The 27,701-nt window shown below is 46.8% G+C and overlaps 3 protein-coding genes across 4 annotated transcripts in view; 1 reads left to right on the top strand and 2 right to left on the bottom strand.

Moving 5' to 3' along the window:
• Positions 1 to 154: 154 nt before the first annotated feature.
• On the bottom strand, positions 155 to 5,165 carry LOC135823992 (acetyl-CoA acetyltransferase, mitochondrial-like). Its single transcript, XM_065336888.1, has 5 exons — positions 4,562 to 5,165; positions 2,710 to 2,922; positions 1,857 to 2,081; positions 1,376 to 1,524; positions 155 to 838 (listed from the first exon to the last, which is right to left on the bottom strand). Exons 1-5 carry the CDS (start codon positions 5,129 to 5,131, stop codon positions 718 to 720), a joined length of 1,278 nt encoding a protein of 425 aa, XP_065192960.1. The 5' UTR covers positions 5,132 to 5,165; the 3' UTR covers positions 155 to 717.
• A 3,695-nt stretch (positions 5,166 to 8,860) lies between these two features.
• On the top strand, positions 8,861 to 23,370 carry LOC135824223 (probable very-long-chain enoyl-CoA reductase art-1). Its single transcript, XM_065336957.1, has 14 exons — positions 8,861 to 8,976; positions 9,101 to 9,148; positions 11,519 to 11,570; positions 13,411 to 13,455; positions 13,964 to 14,044; positions 14,443 to 14,578; positions 15,680 to 15,785; positions 16,525 to 16,541; positions 17,211 to 17,266; positions 18,061 to 18,104; positions 18,938 to 18,995; positions 19,286 to 19,374; positions 21,304 to 21,349; positions 22,950 to 23,370. The coding sequence occupies exons 1-14, from the start codon at positions 8,971 to 8,973 to the stop codon at positions 23,075 to 23,077; spliced, it is 912 nt and encodes a 303-aa protein (XP_065193029.1). The 5' UTR covers positions 8,861 to 8,970; the 3' UTR covers positions 23,078 to 23,370.
• Positions 23,371 to 23,935: 565 nt separating this feature from the next.
• The window catches only part of LOC135824177 (major facilitator superfamily domain-containing protein 1-like), a 41,064-nt gene continuing 37,298 nt past the window's right edge, over positions 23,936 to 27,701 (bottom strand). The window contains exons 16-18 of one of the 2 annotated variants that reach the window (XM_065336920.1): positions 27,411 to 27,456; positions 25,985 to 26,108; positions 23,936 to 24,506 (exon numbers count right to left, since the gene is read on the bottom strand). In XM_065336920.1, the coding sequence (XP_065192992.1) occupies positions 24,447 to 24,506; positions 25,985 to 26,108; positions 27,411 to 27,456 (230 nt within the window). In that variant the 3' untranslated portion in view covers positions 23,936 to 24,446. Of the gene's footprint in view, positions 24,507 to 25,984; positions 26,109 to 27,410; positions 27,457 to 27,701 lie in introns of those variants that run through there. The other variant, XR_010554844.1, reaches the window with a different exon arrangement.

The following is a 27,701-nucleotide window of genomic DNA, read 5'->3' as shown; positions in this document are numbered from 1 at the left end:
CCACCGATGGTCCGTAAAGTCTGTGGACAGTGGTGCCGGCAATCCACGGTTTTGTATACACTTCATGCATGACTACTTTGAATAGGCACCACTTGTTCTCCACTAAATCAGGATCCTTAGAGGGCAGCGTCGCGGACCATCCACATGCAAAGGATCAACAGGTTCAGCGAAATAACTCAAAACACAATGATCAGAGCAGAGCACAGCAAAAAAGGGTTGAGTACAAGACTTAGTACATAACGTTACAGGAAAATCCATCCGTGACAGTACCGTTGAAATCTAGTACTTCGAAGTAGCAAGCCTAAAGCAACAAAACTGTACACAGCGTATACAAACCAATGACTGGGTGCTGCACAGCAGCACCCAGTCAGTTAACTAATTTAGATACCTTTTTAGTACCAAATGTGTGTAGTTCATCAAACAGCAGGCGGACATGCTTGCAACATACCATCGCCAGTGCTTTATGTGGTGAATAACTAACAACCTACGTTCTTCCAAAGGAAATGTACAGAGCAGTGACAACAGAACAGGAACACAGGCAGGAAGAGCCAGTTTTGAGAAATATTTTTATAAAAAAAAATTGTCATAATTACTTGAAGTAGGTGCACAATGTCATGCACATCAACACAAACATGATTGTGTGCGTCCTGTCATTACAAGTAGTACAAACATGATTGTGTGCGTCATGTCATTACAAGTAGTACTCTAAGCTAAAGTCTAAAGTCCCTCCAGGACGATTGCAGATGCACCACCGCCACCATTGCAGATGCTGGCACATCCCAGCTGTCCCTTCTTCAGCTGATGGGCCAGGTGAACAACAAGCCTGGCACCAGACATACTGCATGCAAGCACAACAATGTTTAAACAGAAAAAGAAAGAAAGAAAAAGGAAGTTGTTGGCAAGAACCAGTCTAGCCGATAGGGTGGCTACACCGTGCATACACTGTCTTTTCTATTCTATATTGTCCCCAGCTGTTACTACTGACTGTAGAAGAACCCTATTCATACAAGTAATCGAAGCATCTACCTTGAATTAGCACATGCCACAACGGGCGTAAACGAGTAGTCTAGAATTACCTTCTACCGCACACACCCTGAATGTTGTGTACAGGTTCCAATACCTGTAACACTAACTGAACGCACATGACGCGCAATACAATAATTATTATGTGCATCCGCTATGTACTTTGTATTCTTCTAAGCGTGCTGTTCCCTTACACAGACATACCGGCACAAGCTGTGTATTATACACTTGCATTTGCACATGCCTACTGCTAGAAACTGGTCATATGGGTTCCCTGGGAGAGCGCAGAGACATTCGAATGTAGCATAGACCCAGTGATAGTGCACAACACAGGTACTGGTATGGCACTTACCCGATTGGATGGCCGAGTGAGACAGCACCGCCATTGATGTTGACTTTCTCTGCTGGAACACCGAGCAGCTTGATATTTGCAAGGGCGACCACGCTGAAGGCTTCGTTGATTTCCCACATTTCAATATCATCAGCACTGACTCCAGCGTTCTGTTACAGTATGCACAGACACATACACGGAAAAAAATAAAGCTGAAAAATAGAAACACACTGCAAGATTGCTTCAAGTGGGCAGGTGCACTCAATTCTGGTTCCATTTATAAGTAAATTTTCTATTTCTTCGAATATCAGTGTTCGTTTTTTCTACGATAGCCGCCGAAGTCTCAATATCTCAGTTTGCATCAATATCACAGTTTGTATCAATGTTCAACTGGCAAAATACTCTGAAGGCCAATGAATAGCAAGACAACGTTGATAAGACTGCCACTCATGCACCCCACTCCACAGTCAACAAGGCACACGCCACACAGCCATAACAATACCTTGAGAGCAATAGGGACAGCACCGGATGGAGCAATGGGAAAGTCGATGGGATCCATGGCGGCGTCTGCGAACCCACGGATCTTTGCCAATGGCTTGGCGCCGGTGCTGGAGACAGCTGCATCACTCATTAGGACAACAGCAGCAGCACCGTCGTTGAGTGTGCTGGCATTGGCAGCTGTGACAGTACCATCTTTGGATTGGAACACTGGTCGAAGACTGGGGATCTAGTGGAAAAATTGATCAGCACATACACACGCGCGTGCGCGCACACACACAATTTTTTTTCCAAGCCAGAATGTACCTTCTCCATGGCCATACAATCCGCCACGATATACCTGTCCTAATTCTGGAAAACGTGGCCGGTCTTCGAACTGCCCATCCTTGGATTTTTACGGCCTCGGATGTGGCAAGGGAGAATTGCATGGGTCACACAATGCCGGATGTACAGTTGTTTTCACTATACCTACCACTAGTCTATGTGCGAAGCACCAACAAGTCAGGGTGCTACTTTCGGATGACTGGGCTGTAGTACATGAACAGTTACTAGTAGCCTGAGTCGTGTCAGAAACAAGTAGCAAGTTGTTACTTGAAGTGTTGAGTAACACTGAGGCTAAGACCTGCCATCATCAGCAGGTCACTACATGTACTATGCCCAATTCAGTAGAAATTACTAGAAAGACATCAAAGTACATGTAGAGGTCCCAGGTGAGAATATCGCACCATGTGTAGGTCGGCGCTTTGATGATTCACACCTTAAAGCACGAGTACAAAACCTAGAGCCCAGCTTCATTTTACCATTGCTGTCTGAACAAGTGAACACCAGTCAGCTCTGCCATGGATAGCGCATCATACCTTTTCAAACTTCACCTTGCGGAACTCCTCGTCTTCAGCGACGACAATGTCTGGTTTTCCCCGGCCTGGCGAGACCGTTACTGGTGTGATTTCGTTCTTGAAAACCTGGGCCTCTGTTGCTGCAGCGCTGCGTTTGTAGGATTGAATGGCGTACGCATCCTGTTCCTCACGGCTAAAACCATGGACCCTGGCAGTGTTCTCCGCACAGCAGCCCTGAGCAGTGAGTGAGATTTAAGATTTCAGAGGGTCAAGTGTCAGCAAAGGTGAGTTCAAAAATAATTCCACTGAATTTATATGATACGTGCAGTTCCCTAAATCCATGTAATGTTGACTAGTAGTCAAATGAACATCTCAAGATATCTACGTTGCGATCTCGGTCTCATACCACTATGGTGATAGAGAGTTCTACACAACCCACTCACCTACCAAGTACATGCAATCACTTGTACACAATGTGAACATCTGAGGATACCTCTGCAGGTCCTGTTGCCGTACACTATCCTCTGTGCACATAAGCACGTGCATGCATGTGTGTGTGTGTGTGTGTGTGTGTGTGTCATCAGCCTTGCAAGCTGTTGAATGATGCAATCCCAGCACTAGTTGCTAGGTCTAACATAGCTGTTCGCTATCATTGCTTCTGCGATGGGCAGGTCTGAGGTCTGAGGTGTGTGTCCCTCCCCTCTCTGAAGAAGACCCACGTGACCAGTTTTGGCAGTGAGCAAGTACAAATACAAGTGTGTGCGTGCGTGTTGATCTGTTTCAATCAGATCTTGTCCGCTATCGTCGCTATAAGAGAAGTACTGTGGGCATCCATCCAGTGCATTTGCAGATTTGCGTGCTTCTCTTGCGACGGGGATACATGGTGGTGGTGTGTGTATGTGTGCGCGAGCATGTGTCTGTGCACGTGTCTTTGCATATGTATGTGCATGTGTGTACTGCATGTCGCAGTTCAGGTGACATGTGCTTGAACTTTACTGAAAGGCACAATTAGAACCACTCACTCATGTCTAGCTAACTGAAACAGGATGGCTCTAACCTAATACCTCTTGCCCCTTAGGTCAGAATTGACTATGGGCCTACAAGTATGAATATTATCGTCTTGACGTCAGCGACTCAAGATACCGAAAAAAAGAAATAACTGATATCATAGGTCGCATTGATGCAGTTCATGACTGCAGATCCCATTTGCAGGACTTGTTGAAAATGACATAAACAACTAATTCCGGATTCCCGAACTCACATGTGGAGTTGGTCACTGTTGGACACTCGGGCCTCTACCTGCTCTGGCTACAGTGGTGGCCAGGGTCAGGCCTCTACCTGCTCTGGCTACAGTGGTGGTCAGGGTCAGGCCTCTACCTGCTCTGGCTACAGTGGTGGTCAGGGAGTCGCAGCATAAAGGCAGAAGGCATGGCCGACTATAACACTAAATCATGTGGGTTTTGACCCTGGGGTTGCCTGTTACAGTTGCCCTGGGGCAGGGCCGAATGATACACGTTCTCTCATACGGTATCGTTTGTCTGGGCCGCGCTTGGGTCAGCAGGCCAAGGCCGCGATCGCCAGTTGTATAGACCACGGGTCAAATAGAACTTCCAAATCTGGGGTCAAACGCACATCATTTCGGATATTAGTACTATGAGTATGATCTGCCTATATTTGCCTATGCTACGACCTGTCCCTGGTGGTAGTGGTGCGGTAGTGGTACTATGCATTCCTGTCACTACATGATTGTGCAAGGTGGTGCATATCGGCATTGGATGAACTGCCAAGGTACAAAGGTACATTATGTGCTACATGGTACATGACGGTGTAGCATTGCATGTGTGCTTTGTAGAACAGCCCATCCCCTACCTACCATATGAAACTGGTTGTAGACATCAGTGAGGCCATCAAACACAATGCCATCCACTGCTTTCTGATCACCATAGGCAAATCCACTTCTTGCTTTTGGCAAGTAGTACGGTACGTTCGACATACTCTCCATTCCACCGGCAACCATGATCTCCTGACTACCAGCCTTCAGACCTTGGCTTGCCAGCATGATCGACTTCATTCCTGACGCGCACACTTTGTTGACAGTTGTGCAGGGAATGGTCTTGGGCAGATCTGCAAACAGGGTTGCCTGACGAGCTGGTGCCTGACCCGATCCAGCTTGTAGAACATTTCCCATATACACCTCACCTACTTGTGTTCCCTCAATACCCGCCTGTTCCACAGCACTACGAATCACTGCAGCACCCAGACGAGGAGCAGGGATGGAAGCCAGAGCTCCCTGAAAGCTACCGATGGGTGTGCGGGTTGCACTGACGATAAAGACTTCATTCGCCATGTTCAGTCTGAGCGGGGATGATGAAAATGATCTTGAACAAAACCTGATCGGTAAAGTTGCCGTCGACAATAGATAGTTTGCTCTTCGAGTGGCCATCCTCGACGTTTGTCTCCACAGAATGAAGAAAATTGAAAAGTCGAAAAATCAACAGCTTGTGAAGCTGTACACAGTCATGACTCAGGCTAGCTGTGACCACTTTCAGACACGTGCAAAAACAAAACTTTCACGTGCATTCCAGCCGTGGCGCGACGAAATCACATGGCTTTTTGAGAATGGCAAGATGTATGGTGTCACGTCAGAGCATGGTGCGCACTGTCAGAGCCCTAGGCCCTGTACTATACTGCTGTGTGTAGCTAGCTAGCGACACTACGGTACAGTTGTTTGTAATAGTCCGTGAGCCAAAACTCAAAATCACAAGTGCCGTTGCACTCTCGGATGGACAAATCGCCGCTTACAGTGTTGGTCAAGGACATCACAAAGGATACGTTTTCGCTTGTTGGACGTTCCAGAACCGATCCAGAGACCTTCGCGAGGGCTTCTTTTCTCGACCAAATTCCACCGTGAGAACGAATATTTTTACGCGAGTGGTGAGGTGTGCGTCGTATGAGCAAGCGCAAAACACGAGTTCGCGTAGAGTGAGGAAAAATAATTTATTTTTAGAAGATGACGACGTTGACGACAATATCGACTTGGGATATTGTGATCACTTTATTGAAGTTTATTCCTTTCGTGTACATTGATGTTGTTTTGACAACAATGGAAGAAGAGGAAGACGTTTCTAGTGGCAGCGAGGTGCTGGATGAGGCAGCTGACGGCAACGAAGTGGCAAATGACAGCCCAGCGGAGTAATATTGCTGGAATTTTGTGTCTGTGTCACAGCGCCCAATTTAGTAAAAACGAGAAGCCTGCAGTGAGTAATATCGAGACTACAAGTTGGTGTCGCATCGTCAGCGCTGCTCGAGAGAAGGACGACCATATCTGGGCTTTTCTCTGCCAGCACAAGAGCTCAGGGAGGAGTAAATGGTGTGGCTGGTATCATGAAAAGTGCTACACCAATTGCACCCATGTGATAGCAATTGCAAACCTGGAGAAGACCAGTGCCTCTGATTTTGCTTTGTCTATACTTGCTGACAGTGATGTGCATGTAGTAGTGAACCCAGAGCCACATCCTAAGGCCAGTAAGGGGCTACCTACCAGGAGCTTAGTGGTTGATACGAACAACGAATGCCATACCGGTGAAAGCAGAGCACGGTGTAAACACAACACGGAGAACTGGTCCACCCAGAGTTTCCGGAAGGGAATGTTTTGTTGCAGGCAGCACTGGAGAGGGCAAGACGACAAGTAGCGAGGGCGAAACCAGCGCTGCTGGAGGTCCAAGCCAGAGCACCTGGCTGCTTTGCGGGCAACATACTACTGTATACCATTAGCTGTGTATGTGTGTGTGCGCGCGCGCGTGCATGTGTGCGCGTGTTTGTGTGTGTGGGTGCGTGCATGTGTGTGTGCGTGTGCATGCGCGTGCATGTGTGTGTGCGCGCGCGTGCATATGTGTGTGCGAGTGTGCATGTGTGTGCGAGCGTGCATGTGTGCGCGCGCGCACGTGCATGTGCGTGCTAGGCGTTTTCCTTTGTTGGTGACACCACCCCAGGCTACTACTGGTGTTGGGGCACGGTGTTGCCACAGCCACTGCGGCCAGTGCGATCCGTGTTTCAGGTCGTTGGTGGGTTTTAGATTCCGCAATTGTCGACAAGGTGTGCGCCGTGTGTGTGTGTGTGTGTGTGTGTGTGTGTGTGTGTGTGAAACCCGACAGCATTGGTGTGATGTTGTCCGAAGGGACATCCATCACTTACATCTTGAAGGATATTGGTTCGACACTGCACAGCAGCGAGGAGAGTGGCGCACAGCATTCAGAATTGCTTCACCACCACAGCCGGCCTCCCGTGATCGGATTCAGTGTAGTATTTGTAACATTTCCTTTTCGAAGAGCGGCCTGCCATGCCACAAGTGTACTCAAGAGCGTCGCAAACCTGTAGCAGACCAGTCTGGCAGCAGCCAATGCACTGTATGTCTTCGCTGGTTTCGCAGTCATGGCAGACTGACATAGTCGGATTCGGCAGCTGGTTCATGTGTGTGTGTGTGCGTACGCACGCGCGTGCCTGGGAGACTGCATAGTCGCATTCGGCAGCTGGTTCATGTGTGTGTGCGGGCACACACGCGTGCGCATAAGCGTGTTTGTGCGCACGTGCCTGGGAGACTGCATAGTCGGATTCGGCAGCTGGTTCATGTGTGTGTGTGTGTGCGCACGCGCGCGCGCGCGTGTTTGTGTGGATTCGGCAGCTGGTTCATGTGTGTGTGTGTGCGAGCGTGCATGCCTGGGAGACTGTATAGTTGGATTCGGCAGCTGGTTCGTGTGTGTGCGCGTGCCTGGGAGACTGCATAGTCGGATTATTCAGCTGCTTCAAGTGTGTGTGTGTGTGTGTGTGTGTGTGTGTGTGTGTGTGTGTGCGCACGCGTGTGGGTGCGCCGCGGCATGCATGCATGTATGTATGTGACATCATGTTATATCGGTAGTTATCTGTGGATTACTATGTTCTGCGGTGGACTGCGACAGCACACATTATGTGCCAAGATGTGCACCTGGTGATTTGCAACTGTGTTATGTTGAGTTGAAAATGAGCAATGACAGATAGCTTTTGGTGCTGTATGAGTGTGTTAGGAAATCAATAGCCAATTCCAACCTCTTGCATTGGCCGTCAGGTTGGATAGGATCAGCGCGTGCATTTACAACAGTGTGGTGACGTACTTCCTATTGTACTACTGTAATGTCACATTAGCTTCAGTGTTCATATAATAATAATACTGGAGTATTCTACGTATTCACTACTATTCAGTAATCGAGTGGTTATTACTTTTGAAATATACTTCACTCACCAATTCATTGCTCGCTATTATCTACAAGTTCCAGTCCAGTATGATGAAGTAAAGAGGCGATTTATCCAGCCAAGTAGAGGAACTTGGGATACGAAATCCAAGAGAAATCATGAGGGTTTTCTCAGTTCGGCCATTCACGAATGTAATTGTTATTCTTCAACGCAAACTGAGTAATATTTGACCTTGAACAGGATGAAAAGAAGTTCATGCTCGGGGCAGTCGTCATTTGCTCCAGAAGGTTACTCACTACAGTCTACGCCGATTGGCCTAGGAAGTCGTGAACAAATATGTCGAGAGATATTTAGGACATTCTTGGAAGTCAGTTCTGAACGATTGCATTGTAACTACAAACAGTAGTGACTTTGCTGCATGCAGTTTGCATCCCGATTCATAATTCTCAGCGGCAAAAAAATTCGAATCTAGTTTTGTGCACTGGTTTCCGCGTTATGTGCACTCGTGGTATCTGCTCATGGCTTCAAAAAATGAGAATCCGTGAACAAGCGCAAAAATATCAAGCGAAGAAGGCGAAAATGGCCGCTGCTGTCAGTGAGCAAAGTTGGATGTTTGGCGTCTTCTGTGACCTCCCTGGATCAGTTTCGAACTGTCCAACAAGTGGAAATCGCTTCAGGATACCATCGTGAAGCGGTGTGCCGAAGGACGATTTGTCCCTCTCTGGGTGCAACGGTCGATGCTAAAACAGCCGATTCTGAGATTTGGCTCACGGACTATAACATGTCTTCTCGTACTCGTACTCAAGTAAAGACGTACAGTCACTACGAGTCTATCGCACAGGTATCGCGCGTGTCCTGTACCGCGTACCGGCATAATCTCCGGAGCTACCTACGCAAAATTTTGCACGTCAGCTGGCAGTCGACCATGTACCAGCGCTTTATTATTGCGCCTCCTTTCAAAAAAAAAGGAAAGCTAAAGTAAAGGGAAAGAAGATCAAAAGACACTGCTTGCTGTGCTTCATCACCCTACGTCCACTTTCCTTAGACTCAGACAACATGAAGGTATAGCGGTGGCGTGTGCTCTTCTCAAGTCGCTGGCAATAGAGCTTATCAGCGTCAAGTTTCTAATTTGTTTCCCAATTTGTTTGTCTTTCGTTGAAACTATTGGTATTTTTGAACATTTCAGGTGACCGTTCTGTCTTCCTCTGGGAAGACTATTCTCGAGTTAAAAGAGGTAAGTCCGTTTCCTTCAATTTTCCAGAAATTATGAAAGGCTTTTGCATTTACTGGGCAAGTTTCGCACTCAATACACACAATTTACAAAAATGTTACATTTGACGACCCAATAAGGCACTCAGGAGAGGGGGGGGGGGGATGAAACAGTAATGGTGCAGTACCCCGTGGCAAAACAGTGAGCTGGAAGAATGTAATGACAATACTTCCCATGCACACCTACACATCGGTCAAGATAGTAAAAAAAAAAAAAAAAAAAAAAGTAAATTATCGTATCCGTTCCCGAAGGGAACTCACGACGGCCGCTAACACCCGATAAACCCTAGCGGCAGATGCAGCGCCTAACGGTGGGGGTGAGTGGGTAAGTCTCACAACCACTGGCACAAGTGCCGAAAACGACCCCATTAGCTGCATCCATGTACCCCTTGTGCCTGGCCACAAGTTCCCAGTTGACTGTGGGTAGCAGCACGGCTGGAAAAACCGCTCCCAGGCAGGACTTGAACCAGGTACCTCTCGTATCTCAATCATGATCTTTGACCAACCCACTGTGCCTGCCTGGTCAAGATAGTAAATTGCTATGAAACGGACACTCCGTTGCGGCATTTTCATGCATGCATGTAGAACGCATATCCGGGCGTAACACCAAACAAAGACCGTCTGTACATGGGAGTTTAGCAATGCATTTCATTTGTATGGGCGGTGCCTCACCAAGAGGGTAGATTTAATCCTTGTTTTGGAATCGGTTCTTTTTTTTCAATCCACGTAGAGCGGTTTGCAAACCTTCTAATTATTTCTTGGTTTCACTGTGGCCTGTAGAATGGGAGCTATGTATAGTAAACCACAGCTATGTATAGTAAACCACAGCTATCAAGAGTAGATAAACAAGAGTGTGCAACTCCGGATCTCTCCTGCACAATCTGCAGATACCCCGCGCCCACGGCGGAATTTTTTGGTTACGTCACCTTTTTTCAGAGAAACGCGGCTTTGCCGCATAGAGCAGTGTGAGAGCACGTGCTGGGCACAGACCTTGTAGTGTAAAGCCCAGCCAAGTGCACGAGGGAAAACTCTCCAAAAGGCTCGCAGCGCGTGCGTCGTCGAAAAGATTACGTCAACAAAAAATTCCGCCGTGGGCCAACTCATCCGCGAGTTGCACACTCTTGTTTATCTACTCTTGCAGCTATGTATAGTAAACCACAGGGGTAAACCACAGGGGTAAACCTTATGTACATTGTACAGATGTATGAATTGCCGTAGGTGTGTACATATTCGGTTGGCTGTTCATTGTGTGCTATATACCAGCGCATTTGACCAGTTTGGCCCAATATGAGTACTCGATGGCAAACAGTCGCTTTTCCAGCTTCATCACTAGGGATAGAGCTAGTGACTAGCTGGCTCTTCGTCCGGAAAAGATTGTTGCATGAAATGCCTGCAGGCAATGTTTCGTAGTGGAAAATACAGTTAACACAACAGGGTTTTGTACATTCAACACCCAACCGGGCCTACAGGATTCTACGGCATCTTACGGCGTTTCGTCAATGTGCATCAGGCTTATCTTCCTGGCATCTGGTTTCACGGGACAAGTCCGCTCCAGCCATACACATGATCAAGAATAGGGGTTATGTATGATACCAGCCCCTGCATGTATGATACCAGCCCCTGCATGTATGATACCAGCCCCTGCATGTATGATACCAGCCCCTGCATAAAAGGTCATGAACTGTGTACAGTCATACTCACAAGTGTGCTCAAGCTGGCGGTACCTGCCAAATATGGGACACGTTGTAATGGTGTTCGTTAAGCAATAGAGAGGTTCCGCACTACGTAAAGTTAGTTGAGCAACTTTACGTTAGTGGGCAGGAAAAACCCGTGAATTCGCGAGTTTGCACTCCACTTACGGAAAGTTGTCTACGGAGAGTACGTAGATAGGGCTCTGATAACGTAGCTGGTCCGTAAGTGGATTGGGGTACACATTTATGACTCTCTCGGGAGTCTCTCCCCCTGTCGATCTGGTCGTACACTGCCGCGTTCGGAGTTGCCAAGGGCAGCTACGTGATTTGAAAACTCCGTATGGCGGAACCCAGATGCGGATGCAGTTTACGTAAGACTTTCCGTAGATCGACTACGTTTTTTACTAACGTAATTACGTTATGCGGAACCTCTCTAATAATTCAGACTTTTTTGTTTTATTGCCAGACCCTCCAGACAGCTGATTTGTTCCTTCAATGCTCATCAGTGGATGTGGAATATTGACTAAATTCAAAGAATATAGGAATGGTGCCAGAACCGTAGTTTGTAGAGAGTGGCACTGTTCATGTATGTATTTGCGTCTCTTTGTGTGCTTTTGGTACTATCCTGCTGCTGCTGTTCTCAGCTCGAGGAGGGCATGACAGTGCGTGAGCTGAAGAATGTCTTCCACCGGCACAGTATGTTCTCTTTTCTTTATCATCGGAACCTGCATTTCGTGTGTGCGATGTGTTTGTGTTGTGATCAAGTTCGACATGTCAGACTTGTCAAAGGTTGTCATACAGGCTTATGCACAGTTCCGTTCACCAGAGTGCATGCACTGGCATGTATTACATAAGGCAGTGCATGCACTGGCATGTATTACATACAGCAGTGCATGCACTGGCATGTATTACATACGGCAGTGCATGCACCGGCATGTATTACATACAGCAGTGCATGCACTGGCATGTATTACATACAGCAGTGCATGCATCGCTCCAACACCATGCGTTGACCTATTATTAGGCACTTCAGGCGGTTTTTTCAAAACCAGAAATACTCGTATTTCTTTCTTGTATCGGATTCAGATAGGTTTAGGAAGACTCCACAGAAAATTTGAAGCAAAAAGAATAACTTGGCACAGAGATATAGCCATCCAAAGTCGGAGAATTGAATAACGGCAATTTCAGTATTTCGACGGCACCAGCAGCATATCAGAAATTGGTAGGACTTGCTTCAGTGTCTATAGTGGCAAAATACCAGGCTCGCTGGAAGCAGGTCAAAATAACCAGATGAATGCAGAAACAGCATGGTTTGGAAAAACTTCACATTTTTCATCCGTCCAGCAGCTCAGACGAAGATATCGGGTGTGGTCACCATGGCAACTCCATAGCAACTCCATCGCAACAGCATGAAAACAGTGCAGAGAAGCCTTTGGAAAAGCATAAGATGAGACTTTGAGGTAAGATAAAGTAACTACAATAATTCAGTGCCAGAACACATTGTTGCTACATGTACAGTACTGAAGTGGTGACGAATACGGAAGAACAATGAGCCGAAGACTGAGCAAACTAGAATTTTACCGCGTATTTGACGGAAAGAAATGACAAACTATTACATGTAGAACATCGTTTGCAAATGTTTGGGACTACTGAAACTTCAGCAACTCCAGCATGAGAGATTTTGTGCATAGAGTGTGTGCTGGATTCTTGGTATAATATCACCGTCAATGCTTTTCTTGGTCGCTGGAAGCCACCTGCTGATCAGCTGACGATTTGTTCCAAGCAGGCCGTTTTGATGTCAGCTCTCTTGGTCCAGTCGCCGAAGTATATACTGTCCTACTCGTCGCCTGCAGGAGAGGACGACTGCTCCGATGCGACTCCAATAATTATAACACCTGGCAATATTTCTTCTTGCGCAGCCATGCGCATGGGCTCCGACGAACAAGGACTACTGCCGGGAGGACGCCTGTCGCGGCTCGCTTTCAATAACACCTCGCATTATTTCTTCTTGCGCAGCAATGCGCAAAGTGTTGGACAAACGAGGACAACTGATTCCGAAAGGAAATACGACGCTGAAGACGATGAGCTACATGGCAAATGCGTGCAATCAAGTGAAATGCCCGAAAAATCCTTGCCGATTTTACTCGAACTGTACGTGAGTTCAAAAAATTGCCGCATCATGACGTATGTGGGCTCAAACGAAAGCTGAGGGCCTCAGCTACACGCTGCGCCACACGAGAAGGCCCTGCGCAGCTTCCGTGCAGCTAGAGATCGATCTATGCATGCGCCTTTCCGCGGTGCCACGCATGTACGCGATTCAGCGTTAGCACTTTTTGACAGGTCGTGTCACGTGACTGAAGTGCCTACTATTATACACGGAAGCTGCTTTGCAGGTAGAAACTCGACAGGGACCGAAATAGAGGCTGTGAATCAATGATCCTTTACCGTACCTGTATGGTGAGCTCTTTTCTGAAATGCATTGTGTGTGTCTGTGTGTCTGTCTGTCTGTGTTTCCTGTTCCTGGATCCCAACCAAGAGTCCAGCTTGTATCCCTCACGGCAGATGTTTCGACTTGAACCAAGTGAGTTACTCCAACTGGTGCATTGCTCTCTTTCGTTTTAGACACCCGTATCCATCGCACGCCTTCCAGATCTAGGAACAATATTGTTACGACAGCCTATTGTGTGCATGTGAAGCCCGTCATTTGGCCATGGCACTCATGGAATCTGAGCAACTGTGGTGCGTGCGTATGCCTCCTAGTATTACCTCTTGCTGAAGACACATGTAGTGCCTGGGAGGTACAATGTACTGCACACATGTATGGCTTGTCTGTAGATATCTGCCTAACGTATCGCCCCATACCATTGCTACATTGCGTACGGCTGCTCTGTACTGTAGGAAGTTTGCCATTGTCACACCGCGCTTTCACCATCTAAGTGCCAGACTTGTACCTGGCATGTTTGCAAGGCTTTTTTTGTCCCTGGTCAACTTTGCTTCTTTCCAATTTGTTCACTTCACTGTGTTGCCCTGCTCCAACTCCTGAAACAGTGATGTGTGACTGTGTGCATGTGTGTGCATTTATTCAAAAGAGAGTCCTGGTCTAAAGGATGATGATACACTGGCACAACACAATATCAGAGACGGCAGCTCCCTGTACTTCAAGGATCTAGGTGAGGAGGCACCCAACCAGCCATAGTGCTTCTCAGGCATTCTCTTGCTGCTATTGTTGTTCAAGTTCTGTATGTACTTGCCACGTAGCCCTTTGTACCTTCCAGACCTAGACTGACAGAGTGTGTGCTATGTGTCAGCATTTTGCTGGTGTGTAATTTAATGTCGGTTGGATTGAATGGACTCCATGCTGCACACATTTTGCTATTCTTATGAACAGTATCAAGAGCACTATGTACTCTTGGCAATATGTTTCACTGTGGTCATTATTGATGTCACCTTTGCTGCTGCTATTGTTTTTGGCTTGCCATTCCTGTAATTTACCTACAGTGCTGGTGTATTGTTGTTGTTGCTGCTGCTGCTGCTTTGTATATGGTGTATATGGTGTATTGTTTGTCAGGTCCCCAGATTGGCTGGTCTACAGTATTCTTGTCTGAATACACTGGTCCACTGGCTGCGTACATGCTCTTCTACTTCCGGCCAAGCTGGATCTACGGCTCTGCTGTGGCACAAGCCAGCTATCACAATGTTGTGCAGTAAGTGTGAATTGTACAACAGTCATTACATTGAGGCATGTGATGTATTGCTGCTTGTCCAATGCTATCTCGACTGACATGCAGTAACTTCCCTAATCCGGCCACGTCTGTCTACCGGGCACCTTTCTCACCCATCTCGAGTCAGAAGAATTGGCTTTTCAACACAAAAAACTGCCCCAAAACTATTGAAATGGGAATGGGATAAACTTCAAATTCATAGTAAACAGTCGGGAGAAGTGAACTGCCAGAAAAGTGAGAAAAAAAGCCTGGTAGGGTTGGCATTTTTTCAAAACCAATGGCATAAAAATGTTTACCTGCATGCAGTAAGTAATAAAACTAAGTATGTATGTTCTGAGTAACGGGCAATCCCTAGTACGGGCAGTGCTCGCTTCCAACCTGCCCGGATTAGGGGAGACTGTACGTATTCATGATTATGTACCTACACTAGGCTGTCAGACGTAGAACATCTGAAATCAATCATGTCGGTGCTTCTTATAAAACGAGTGTTTTTCAAATTTGTTTAAGAGGCGGGTGACATGCGCTGGCAGCATGCATGACTTTGTGGTTATCATGCCATTGGCCTAGTGAGCAAGCCCATGCAGCTTAGTCAAGTAGCTCGAATATGAAACACCAGTTGGCAAAAGTCCAGAGTTTGTTTCCGTTTTGGTTGTTGCTCTCTACCCAACATAACTGCGTGTCCAAGGAGAAAGTCGGGCACCTTGGTTTGTCTCTCTCTATCTGTCTACCTATCTTTCTCTCTCTCTCTCTCTCTCTCTCTCTCTCTCTCTCTTTCCCTCTCTCTCTCTCCCTCCCTCTATCTTGGTCTCTCTGTCTCTCTCTCTCTCTCTTCTTTTTTACTAAGTCCACTATGCTCCCGAATGAATTCGGAAAGTGGTGGCGGGGCCCTGCTGCTCAGCCGACCTTGGTGGTCTTGGCGCCCGCACAGACAAAGCCTCTCTCTCTCTCTCTCTCTCTCTCTCTCTCTCTCTCTCTCTCTCTCTCTCTCTCTCTCTCTCTCTCTCTCTCTCTCTCTCTCTCTCTCTCTCATATTGTAGCCACAGTATAATATTATATGTGTGGATGTACCTGTTTGTTGTTCAGTGTTGCTGCTCTCTGCTGGACCTTTCATTACCTGAAGCGTGACCTGGAGACACTGTTTGTGCACCGTTTCTCCAAGGGCACTATGCCAATCCTCAACTTGTTCAAGGTATGTTTGACAGGGGGCTGTAAGTGAGAAGCCGGGGAGGGGAGGGGTATTCTTCAGTAGCCATACTGTATTGACACTGTACATGGAAAGCGGTGAGAAGTGGTATAGGCCTTGAATAACAATGTGCTTTCGCCATTCACAGGGGACAGGATGCAATGCCATGGTTGTAGCTATTCACCATCAGAGAGCTGTAACATCGGAGATGACGCAAGTGAATGGAACATGAAATGATGTAGGTTTTGCTCACTCAGGTGCAGGATCAACTTACTAAGTATGCCCACTTGCATATGGCACTGCTTGTCTGGGACAGGGCCACGGTAGGGTTGGCAGGACACCGCGATGACCGGCAGTTGCACTGATCATGGGTCATGTAGAACTTTAAAATCACGGCTCGAAACGCATATCGTTTTGGATGCTAAACCTATGGTCATGTGCTATCTCCTTCAATACTACGACCCCCTGCTCAGCAAATGCATAACAGTGCAATGTCAAAATGGTGTTTAGCCACGGCCGCAATTTGCCGGACTATTGTGTCTGGTCTGTCTCCTCCGTTCCCCGAGTTGATGCCACTCACATGTTTGGTCCTGTGTGTGTGTGTGTGTGTGTGTGTGTGTGTGTGTGTATGCTTCCGTGCATGTGTGTGTATGCTTCCGTTCATGTGTGTGCGTTTGTGTATTGGTCGTTTGATCCCCATGCGCTTATGTACACTCCCACTGTCCGTATTTCTATGAACTCTCAGAACTGCAGCTACTACTGGTGAGTTGGTTTTCATCTTGGCAGTTTGTGAGCTTCTCTCTGTGTGTGCTGTGTGTTTGCGGGTGCGGTATGGAGCCGCTCTAGAATTAGAAGCCAAGCCAGGCTTTTATCAGTAATGAAATGTTATCCTTTTGTGGCAGCACATTGAATCAAAGGCTTCCCATCCATTAATTTATAGACGTTGTATAAGGGAAAGAGATGATAAAAAGAAATTAGGAGGAGTGTGTATCATTTCTATTACACGGTATGTGTGGTTTCAAGCTGAGCTCAATGGCATTGGTTTCTTGTATGATAATGTGCATGGAAAATGTTCGAGTACTCTATCACAGAGGGATATGTACTCTATCACAGAGATGGGATGCATGCACTTGCTGTGACTTAGTGTGCTGGTACTGCTCTGACACTGTGGAGTGGTCTATCAAAACTATCTGGGACATCATGGAGGAACAATACACTGTACCATCAAGCATCATCAGGGTTTATGTACTGATCACTTGCAAGTGACAGTACAGTATACCATAGGCTAGTCCTGTACCTTGTGAAGTTGTGGGGAAAGTTGTAGAAGGAAGGCCTTACCCAAGACTACAATGTACACACAGGAGTTCTTGTCGCAAAGACTAAGTGTGCTTGTTCCCTTGGATATATCTGTGTTATGTGTGGTATGCACAGGGGATTCGCCGCATTCATCTCCTACTTTGTCAACCATCCTCTGTACACTCCTCCCAGTAAGCATATACCATACATGTTAAGAATTTGTAAAGCGTTTTGTGGAGGAAAGGGTCTGATCCCCACACTGGAGCTCGTGATTTCCCACCGACTTGACACTTGGTAGTCAGTGTTTTGTGGAGATAAATAAAAGAAGACATCAATGCAATAGTTTATGCAAGTTTCGCATTCAACAAACCCTGGCTGATGGCGTGTGTAATCAATGTGCAACTTGCATTTTTAAATTATTGCGTTTGTAGTTAATAATAATCTTTAAAATACTGCTGACTGTGCTCTTGGTCGCACCCCTATTACACTTGCAGGTCCGAGGCTCCGTCATGTAGTTTCAGAGTACAGTATCCACTTGGGTAGTAAGTCGTAGTCGGGTGTAGGTCGCTTCCCATTCTTCTACAGATGCTATTTTCTGTATAATCCAAAGGTTGTCGGCTCGAATCTAGTTTGGGCAGACTTTCAGTGTTTGTGTCCATATTTTCCTCGCGACACTGGCCGAGAACCATCCACAAAAGGATTGAGGTGCACAGTGGCTCGAGTTGGACACAACAAGAGCAAACCGATATGTCGCATAGAGCATGCGTATGCACACATACCTGAAAAGGCGAGTACAGAAAAACGAGAGACATTGAGGGGAGGGACAATATGATGCCAGTTGATATGGGCAGCAATACCTGTATTTACTTTTTTTTAGTGCGGGCAGGTATGAGTAGGCTTGCCGTGTCGCCATGTTTCACAACCTGTGTTCTTTGTGCGGTTATGTGTTTATGTATTTAATTCCGGCATTGTTGTTCTTGTGTAGTGTTTGGCGACTTGCAGTTCTACATTGGTCTCGGTGGATTCCTGGTTAGTCTAATAGTCTTGTCCGCACACACGTTTCTGCTGTTTTACTGTGTATGATGGTGAATTGTACTTTCATGAAAAAACCCTATCAACCATGATGGCCTGATCTCAAGGAATGATAATGTGGTGGTGGTGGTGGTGTGTGCGTGTGTGTGTGTGTGCGCGTGCTCACGTGTGTGTGCCTGGCAAGCCTAGAGGCTAGACTAAGTACACATGTTTTAAACACTCCTCATTTTAGTACAAGTCATGCACTCTTCTCCTGTCCAGAGCATGGCATGTGGACCACCATGAAAACCTGGTCAAATGGGCAGAAATGTCACGTACACTTTCTCATTTCATGCCCTCGCGAATATTGCCTCATAACCCCGTCACATAGTATGCTGCTACCTACGCAAGATGCACACAAGTGTAATAGAAGGCCAGCTGTACATTAGAGCTACCGGTGACAATGCAATGATGCCATCATGTAGCATGAATGACATGCCAGATTAGACGGATCCACCGTATCACATCTACGTGTACACACTGTAATAACGATACATGTATTGTGTTTGGTCTGCTATGGACCTTTACCATTTTAGTTCTTGTGAACACCTGCAATCTGGTGTAGACTGGTTTTTTTGTCTCTTTTCAGTTTTGTTTCCTTATCAAGAGTACGATGTTTTGCACAGCATGGAGCTGCTGTGTAGTGGTTGCACAGCATGGGGCTGCTGTGTAGTGGTTGCACAGCATGGGGCTGCTGTGTAGTGGTTGCACAGCATGGGGCTGCTGTGTAGTGGTTGAGTGGTTGTAATGCTGGTTTTCTGGTCTCTTCCTTGTGATTTCATTGTCCACAGTTCTGTGAATATGGCAACTTTGTCTGCCACTGCCTCTTCAGAGACTTACGCCCAGCAGGTATGTACACACGTGTGTGTGTGTCTGTCTGTCTGTCTATGCATGTGTGTGTGTGCATGTGTGCACGTGTGCGATATCATGATTGCTATCTGTTTTCTGTCTGTTGTCCATGTCTATCCGTCTGTCCACTCTCACTCTGTCATGTCGCTCACTTGCTCTGTCTTCCTCTGTGTATAATTTGTGTGTGCGTGCGTGTGTGTGTGTGTGTGTGTGTGTATAATGTGTGTGTATAATGTGTGCGTGTGTGTGTATAATGTTTGTGTTTGTGTGTTTATGTGCATATCCTGCAGGTTCGAAGGTTCGCCGTATTCCCGTGCCGAACTCCAACCCATTGAGTTTGATGTTTCACTTTGTCTCATGCCCCAACTACACCTACGAGGTATGTCCGATCACTGTGATGATTAGTGGGCACCCTGTAAGAAGACATTTGGGTCTGTTGGGAATGCCCAAGTAAAATAATAAAATACAATACAATTAGCCAGCCGCCTGCCATAAGCCTTATGCACGTTGTACAGATATACGGAATCCCGTAGACCCGGTTGGGTGCAGGACCCTATTGAGTCTACTGCTATTTCCACTAAGAAATGGGCCCTGAAGGAATTTCATACGAAGACCTTTTTTCCGGCAAAGATCTAGCCTGTCATTAGTTATATCCAAAGTGATGCAGCTGGGAAAGCGATTGTTTGCCATTTAATAATAACGAAGTGAAATTGGTCAAGTGTGCATGTATAGCACAGAATGAACACCCAACCGGGTATGTACGCACCTACGTCAATAGTGCATTCGTGCATAAGGACCATTGCCTATCATTGCCTGCCATTGACTACACGACTAATTTCAACTGTTATAATCCTCCAATATGTCTTACCCTTTTGAAGGCCTTTTCTGCACTGTGCTGTGGAATACTCTGTCGCCATCATCCTGGACTATCGATATTATTAATTTTTATATTCTCAAAACGAATGTTTCTACACTGCTGCTCAGTGAAATCCTATAGAGCGAGTCAGCGCCACGTTGCCGGGCAGCGCTGTGCAGCGCGAGTCAGCGCCACGCCGGGCAGCGCTGTGCAGCGCGAGTCAGCGCCACGTTGCCGGGCAGCGCTGTGCAGTGCTGTTCAGCCCTAGACCAGCCAACACTGGGCTGTGAACTGGTGCAGGTGCAAACTTGACTAGTGACTAGTAGTGTGATCGGATTTCAGAGAGCAGCGCTGTAGTTAAGGTAGGAAGAGGTTTCAATGCTGCTCGCTTCCTCGTTGAGTTGAAAACATAGTACAGTTTTCATGTACGAGCGTACATGTTCACTCTGGGAATAAGGTCAGCCGGGTGGTCATTGTGCGGGTGTGTTTGCTAGGACGAGGGAGTGCGACGATCTTAACCCTTTATGTACTGAAAAAATGTACGCAGACTGAATTTGATCTCGACTCACCTCAAATTCCATAATTCTCCGGGTCATAACTTTGGTCTGCTTTTGACGATTTTTCAATCTTGGGCTTCCTGGAAAGCTCGTCGCAAGAGGAACACATTGAGCCCACACTTGCCACCACGAAGGTCAAAACGCCAGCGCTACAACCCAGCGTCTTAGTTGCAACGCCAATATTCCGACATGTCGTCTTGTATCAGCCATTTCACTCTCCTTGCTTGTGACAACTAAATTTTTACTTCAAAAAAATTCACAAACTGCCACGAATCCGTTTGCCATTTTGAATGTGTTTCTACGTCACTGGATGCCCAGAAAGATGGGGAAATCCCTCATTCAAATCTGCGCACACGGCTATTGAGTGACACAATTGCCGCGATTTGACTTTCGAGCTTCGTAACTCTGGAACCGGACATCGGAGTGTTCCAGCGATTGTTTCAATGGGCAGCTGGGAGTTTTCTCTTCGACCTACATAATTTAGTTTTTGGAAATAACCCAGAAATGATTGTTACGATCGATAGAAAATTTGAAAAGTTTCGATCCCAGGGGATCGAACGTTGTACAGTCCGTACACAAAGGCTTAATCTTCGTTTTTGGGGGGGGGGGGGGGGGAATTGGTGATTACGGATGGTCTCGAAGCTACACAACTAAACATGCTTATAATTATGATCATTCTCCATGGTTCGATGTATTTTCCTTATGTCCCAAATTGAGACTATTTCCTTCTTCTCTTGTTCTTTTTAAATTGTTTCTTCTTCTTTTGCATGCATGCATGTGTGTGTGTGTGTGCATGTGTGTGTGTGCATGTGTGTGTGTGTGCATGTGTGTGTGCACGTGCGTGTGTGTGTGTGCCCTTGTGTGTGTGCCCTTGTATGTGCCCTTGCGTGTGTAGATTGGTGCATGGTTCTTCTTCAGCATCATGACTCAGAGCCTTCCTGGTAAGTCTACTTGTCTTTCTGTCTGCGTGTCTGGGTGGGAGTTTGTCTCGTCTGTCCGTCTGGCTGCCCGACTGCCCAGCGTGCATATGTAGAAGTGTAGAAGTGGTCAATCTGATCACAGGGGACAGTGAACAATTGCCTTCCATATCAGCTAGACTCAAACGGAGGACAGAGTGAACAGGGAACCGAGTTCAAAATAATACAATATGATACGGGTGCACTCTGAACTGCCCAGAGTGCGCAGCTGGCAATTTGTACTAGCAAGATAGGTACCAGCAAGAGTACATAAACCAGAGTGTGCAACTGTGCATATCAGATCTGAAACAGCGCAGTTCGTGCACTACGTCACCCTGATGAGGTCAGCCAAGCCGCGACGGCGTACAGCTCAAATTTTCATGTTTCATAGCCCAGAAAGCAGCCAAGTTTGCTTGATTTTAGACGTCCAGTTTCAGGGTTTTGGTGTTTTGTGTAACTGTGTACGCTGCGTACATCCACCGACAAGTAAAGTCACCAGGCTATCCGTATCAAAAAACCGAAATCAGGACAAACTCAGTGACCTGCACCACCGCGACTGGTTACGCAACTTTTCACCGTACCTGTGGCTTACCATGCCGTCAGAAATGACGTACTGCACGAATTACGCTCCCACAGGAACCATCCCGAGTTGCACACTCTGGTTTATGTACTCTTGGTACCAGCAAGAGTACATGACCCCAGGGAGGGAGAAAATGCACTGTGGCTGCTGTACCCACAGGATTTCAAGTTGACATCATTTTGATGCAATGCGTGTTGTGCATGTATTGTCATATGCATCCTGGACCTGTGGTGGATAAATTCCAATGTTCGTGCAACACCTGCATGCTAGTACCCTGCTGCCCCGACACATTTCAAGTTGTCATCATTCTTATGATGGAATCCTCCTCGCACGAGTGATTTACGACGTTTGTCAAGGGGTGTCAAAGCATCACACATGTCTAATTTGTCGAGAACTGCCGAACTAATTATTTGTACATGATCATACGACTTACTTGTAGGCAAGTGTACCTCCTAACCTCCTATCTCAACATATGTCAGTATGGATCACTATAGAGCCGTGCTCCGGACAATGTCCCTGTGCTAAGCAAGAGTATGTTTGACTTGTATCGGAGTACCGGTACATACTAAGTGAGTTGCATTGGAGCATAAACTCTAATCTCATCACCATGCATCATCACCTAAATTTCAGATTTTCTTCTCCGGTAGAATTTTCCGGCTTGTTTCTCCTTCCTCACGCAAAGTTCAGCCATCAGCAAGGCAAGAAGAAAACACTTGCTGAACTCTGATTGGCTGAGGGCGGTTGACCAATCACTTCAGGTGTGAAGTGCAGAGAGGCAGGATAGCGAAAACACTTGCTGAACTCTGATTGTATGAGGGCGGTTGACCAATCACTTCAGGTGTGAAGTGCAGAGGCAGGATAGCCTATAAAAGTAATAATCAATTTAGTAAATTTAGGTTTTTTTCCTGTAAAATTTTCCAGCTTGTTTACAAATTGTGGCGGTCGTAGTTGGTTGCAAGCTATTGTTGTGTTATGTTGATGTCTGCATGCCTTTTGCCACTCAAGGTCTGCTTTTCACTGCTGGTGGTGCCGCTCAGATGGCCATCTGGGCACTTGGCAAACACCGCAACTACCGTCATGAGTTCAAGGACTACCCACGTGGTCGCAAGGCAATCTTCCCTTTCTTCCTCTAAACAATTTCTTTTCTCTTTTCCTGACTTTTCTTTAGTGCTGCTGTGTGCTACTTTGAAATGTTTTTGAACTACTTGATTTATATCCTGCCCAGTACGCCACCGCCGTCCTACTGCCCGGGGAAAGCAGGTGAAGAGGCAGGTGCATGCCCTGGCTGAGAAAGGCAGAACAGAACAACGTCCCTATTATGATATGAATGATGAGATAATGAATGATGCATCAGTGTACAATGTACTGCCACTGGCTGGCTGGCTGCCTTGTAGTCAAATGTTTCAATATAACTTTACAAATCAAACTCTGTGTCTTTCCCTCAAACTAGTCAAAATATGTATATATGTATATACTGAACGGTCTGTGTGGATAATGAATATACTAAAGGTTTTAAAAAAATGCATTCCTACAAGGAGGGGACCAAGTTCTAGCAGGCTTGCATGCGACCCAATAGAGAGGTTCCGGAGTACGATTTTCGTGCCAAAATCCGTAGAGGCGCTACGGATTTTTATACGTCTTTTTCGAGCAGTGAAATGTTCCGGAGTACGGAACTTACTTCAGTATGTGTTTGCCGTCATTGCCTAGGTTACGACCGCGCTATGCATTTTTTATTTTGAAAATTTGTACCGAAATCAAAACTACCCGCCGAAAATCGATGTTTTTCGTACCAAAATTGTACGCGAAAAATCTTTCTGCACCCGATGACGCAAAATCTCCATACGAAACATGGTTCGTTTGAAAGCCAGTCCACACGGATTCTCCGTGCCGAAAAATCGTATGGAGCACGCCTCGAAAAAATCCGTAGAGCCCATACGGATTTTGGCACGGAAAATCGTACCCCGGAACCTCTCTAATAATTATAATTATAGTTTCATGGAGTGTGAGACATAATGAGTTTACAAAATTTAATACCACCCAGTCACGTGACAACTGCCGTACCATGCGCGTGCGCACACGCACCCACACAGATTCATATCGCAGATTTCTCGTTTTTGGTAGGAATCGGAGAATCCTTTCTTCGGTGAGAAGGCAGTATTGCCTGTGCCCTGAGCGAATTGAAATGAAAGAATACAACAGATACGAAACATCGCATGACCTGCCACATGATTCATGCCAGCCCGACGGAACAGACGCATTTACGGAACCAACTTCAGGGTACCTGATGGTACGGTGCGCGACAGGTACGGGATAGTGCACCAGGCCTGCCACTCACGATCACGTGATCATGCCCAACCGTCTGGACACCACACACGCGAGCATCTGCAATAAAGCGTTGTGGACCCTGGCTAGCGGAAGACACTACTGTTCGTGCCGTCTTTCGCATAGCTGCGGGAATAAAATTGAGCTTGCGGCCATGAATGCCGACCAGTGCTGAACAAGTTACTTCAGCGGATGTGGGCAAGACAGTGGTAGAAGACGTCCCATGCCGTCGTGATCAGGCTGCAGTGGAGATGCGGGGATAGAATACAGTCAGGGACAATGAAATACGGACTTTGAACTAGAGAAGCTAGTTAGGGGCATGTTCAATTGGCTGGATCTGGATCCAGATCAACCGGATCCACTCAGTATGTGCACGTTCATTTCAACGAATCCGGATCTGGATCTGACCAACCCTACTCCAGGAGCAGGGTTGACCAGATCCACCAGATCGGTACATGATACGTGTACAAATGGCAAAAAACGAAGTAAATGTTTTTTTGATAAAAAATCTTGTATTTTCAATAATTGTAAGGTGCTCAAGCTGCACTGCTGTCACTGCGTTATGTCGAGGTTTACGTTATGTAGGACTAAACTGGCCTAAACTGGCTAGCTACAGCTACAGCTTGATTGTACCACGCATGTGAATCTACGTTGTATCGAGAGTGCGCACTTCGGGGACCGCGCGCACTTCGGGGACCGCACCGTAGCGTGCGTTATATCGAGGTTTACGTTATGTAGGATTACGTTGTGCAGAACACAATTGATTATTTGTATGGGAGGGATGATGTTTCGGCATAGGATTTGATTTTTTTTACGTACTAGCGAGGTTTACGTACAAGTGAGAGTTGTTATATCGAGAGCAGACCTTACCATCACCAATGCAAGCAGTCTCTTTGCTGAAAATCCGTCAATTTTCATACTTGAAGTATCTCAATCAAATTTCACAGCCCCAGGAGCCATCACCAGGAGTAGCCAAAGAAATCACTTGCATTAGTGATGGCGTAGGAATTTCCACGTCAAAACGCTTATGCTCTGTGATTCAGAGAGGTTAAAGTGGTGCACAGACAAGGTTGATTCTACTGTACCTACACATTCTTGCATGCACACGCATATGCACACGCGCACACATACACACACACACGCACACTTGTACTTGTTGCTCACTGCCAAAACTGGTCACGTGGGTCTCCCCGGGAGAGGGGAGAGAGACTCAAGAGGAATCTTGGAAAGATGACTCAATTGGCTATTGAACCGCCCAACGGTCGACACCCCCTGAAATCCCCAAAACTCTGGGTGGACTTGAAAATGATCCCACTTATGGGCTCACCACACCTCAGTAAGTGGGTGAGGACAAGGTGCAGAAAAAGGATTGATGGCATCAGGGTATCCGTCCCGGGATCCAACTGCAGTTACCCTTGCCCCCAGTGAAGGTAATACTTGCTACTAGTGTGGGTGGCTAAATCAGAGTGGATCTGATATAAGCTTCACTAGCACCGTTGACACACACATACACACACACACACACGCACACACACACACACACACACACACACACGCACGCACACACACACACAGGCGCACACATTTTCAGATTCTGTGCAATGGCCTCCCAACACATACCCACACATGTACTTCAAAGTAGATCCGAGCTGTTCTGAACACCTTTAGGCACGGCAGTGTGCAGTGCTCAACATGAGAAGATGGTAGCTATGACTTACAGTTGGTGGTACACCGACACATGTAAGATAGCGGCCACGTAGCTGAGAAGCTGTCAGTGGCGTAATGCGGATCAGATCTTCCCTCTCACCAATGCTAGTCCTGGTCTTCAGTTCCTCAGCAGCACTGCAGTTCACCAGAGGAATGATGGGCCACAAAAAAAGTTACCATATTTTCTGGAGTATAAGCCGCGCTTTAAACACTCGTAACTCACCCAAAAAGTCAGTGCAGCCTATACTACTATACTACTGTACTACTATACTACCATGGTTAAACGAATGTGCAGCTTTTACTACGATGGTTAACCCTTTCAGTGGCAGGCCAGAAGTACGCTGTTGGCCGGGCCATTTTCATAAAAAATCTAATTTTTTTCAAATTAGTCGTATAAACTCAAACCGACTTGTTGTCCTGCGCTGGCGTAGCTTGTCTGCTGCGCCCTGCTCAAACTCGACATCGACATCTCCGATATCCTCAGGGCCGTCCAAGGCGACCACGGCAGCAGGTACGACATCGACTACGGCGGACTCGTCCGCGTAATTTGTTCCGTCACGATCGCGGACGGCTATGTCCGCATCCAAGTCATCGCCTTCACTATCGCAGCTCCAGTCATCAATGTCCGAGTCCATGATGGACTGGAGCACCTCTTCAGCCGACATGCGGCGACTCGCCATGTCTGAGGGACAGCTAGAGAGACCTAAAGTATGTTCCGTCAATCTAAATGTTTCTGAATCGAAATTATTATGTTTTTCGCCCGAGCGCTCTGAATGTATGCTCCCGCGCCCTTACTTACTCAAACACGGCGAGTGAGGTCTTGTTCAGTAGGGGAAAACCCCCAGTTTCCCCTCGAAGAGCCACAATCGGCCAAGCCAGATCGTAGTGCATGGCCGGTGAGATATAGTAGTGCGCACTACGAGGACGAGATATCTCGTCCTTGGCCAATCGCGTGGGGGTCTGTAGGACGAGTTATCTCATCCTTGGCACTGAAAGGGTTAAATGAATGTGCAGCTTATACTACCAATGTTAAATGAATGCTGGTATCTGGGGTAGATGCCTATATTTTGGGACAAAACAATATGGATGCGGCTTATACTGCGGAAAATCCGGCAAGGACACCGGCTACCTGGTGAACGGGCATCAGTCTGCATGCGTTCACGTAAGTACTTGTACACACCTGGCATCAGTCTGCATGCGTTCACGTAAGTACACACGTAAGTACACACTCAGTCCAAGTCCTACTGCAGTAAAAAAATCCATGCCAGCAGTGTGTTCAAAGACATACACTCCATTCTCAGAGTGCCAGCAGTCAATCACATACATGGGGTATATGACATGGATCTTATCACATCCGCCATCATGAGTTGATAACTGATGTGGATACTACTAATGGTAGTTAGGCTACTCAGTACACCCAGACAAGAGGTGCCATACCTGATGAAAGCATTTCGCTCCTCAGCAGATTGATTCAGTTGACCACCTAGGCACACAATGAGGAAAGAAAATCATGCAACCAGTAATCAGTGATGGTCCAACGGAAGACGTGCAGCAACGCCTTATTGCAACTGAGCAGTCCGGGATGAATTTACTGTCATATTTTTGCATAGCAGTTTTTGCTATGCAAAATCTCAATTGTACAGCAGTCTTTGATTTTTTGACCAGCATCTCTGGAGCTAGACGTTGGGACGCGCACTCCGTCAGCCTGCCATGTGCCTTGCCGGATTC

Source organism: Sycon ciliatum, chromosome 1 (assembly GCF_964019385.1).
Source record: "Sycon ciliatum chromosome 1, ocSycCili1.1, whole genome shotgun sequence".
Classification (NCBI taxonomy): Eukaryota; Metazoa; Porifera; class Calcarea; order Leucosolenida; family Sycettidae; genus Sycon; species Sycon ciliatum.
The sequence above is the reverse complement of the archived record's forward strand: the minus strand, read 5'-3'. Positions and strand labels throughout refer to the sequence as shown.

Excerpts from the sequence above, each read along its gene's own strand:
- LOC135823992 (XM_065336888.1), bottom strand. The coding sequence starts at position 5,131 with ATGGCCACTCGAAGAGCAAACTATCTATTGTCGACGGCAACTTTACCG. Across the intron at positions 2,923-4,561 it reads TCTACAACCAGTTTCATATG|GGCTGCTGTGCGGAGAACAC; the intron begins GTAGGTAGGGGA and ends CTCACTGCTCAG. Across the intron at positions 1,525-1,856 it reads CTGTCCCTATTGCTCTCAAG|AACGCTGGAGTCAGTGCTGA; the intron begins GTATTGTTATGG and ends ATACTGTAACAG.
- LOC135824223 (XM_065336957.1), top strand. Across the intron at positions 19,375-21,303 it reads GCCCCAACTACACCTACGAG|ATTGGTGCATGGTTCTTCTT; the intron begins GTATGTCCGATC and ends TTGCGTGTGTAG. Across the intron at positions 21,350-22,949 it reads CATGACTCAGAGCCTTCCTG|GTCTGCTTTTCACTGCTGGT; the intron begins GTAAGTCTACTT and ends TTGCCACTCAAG.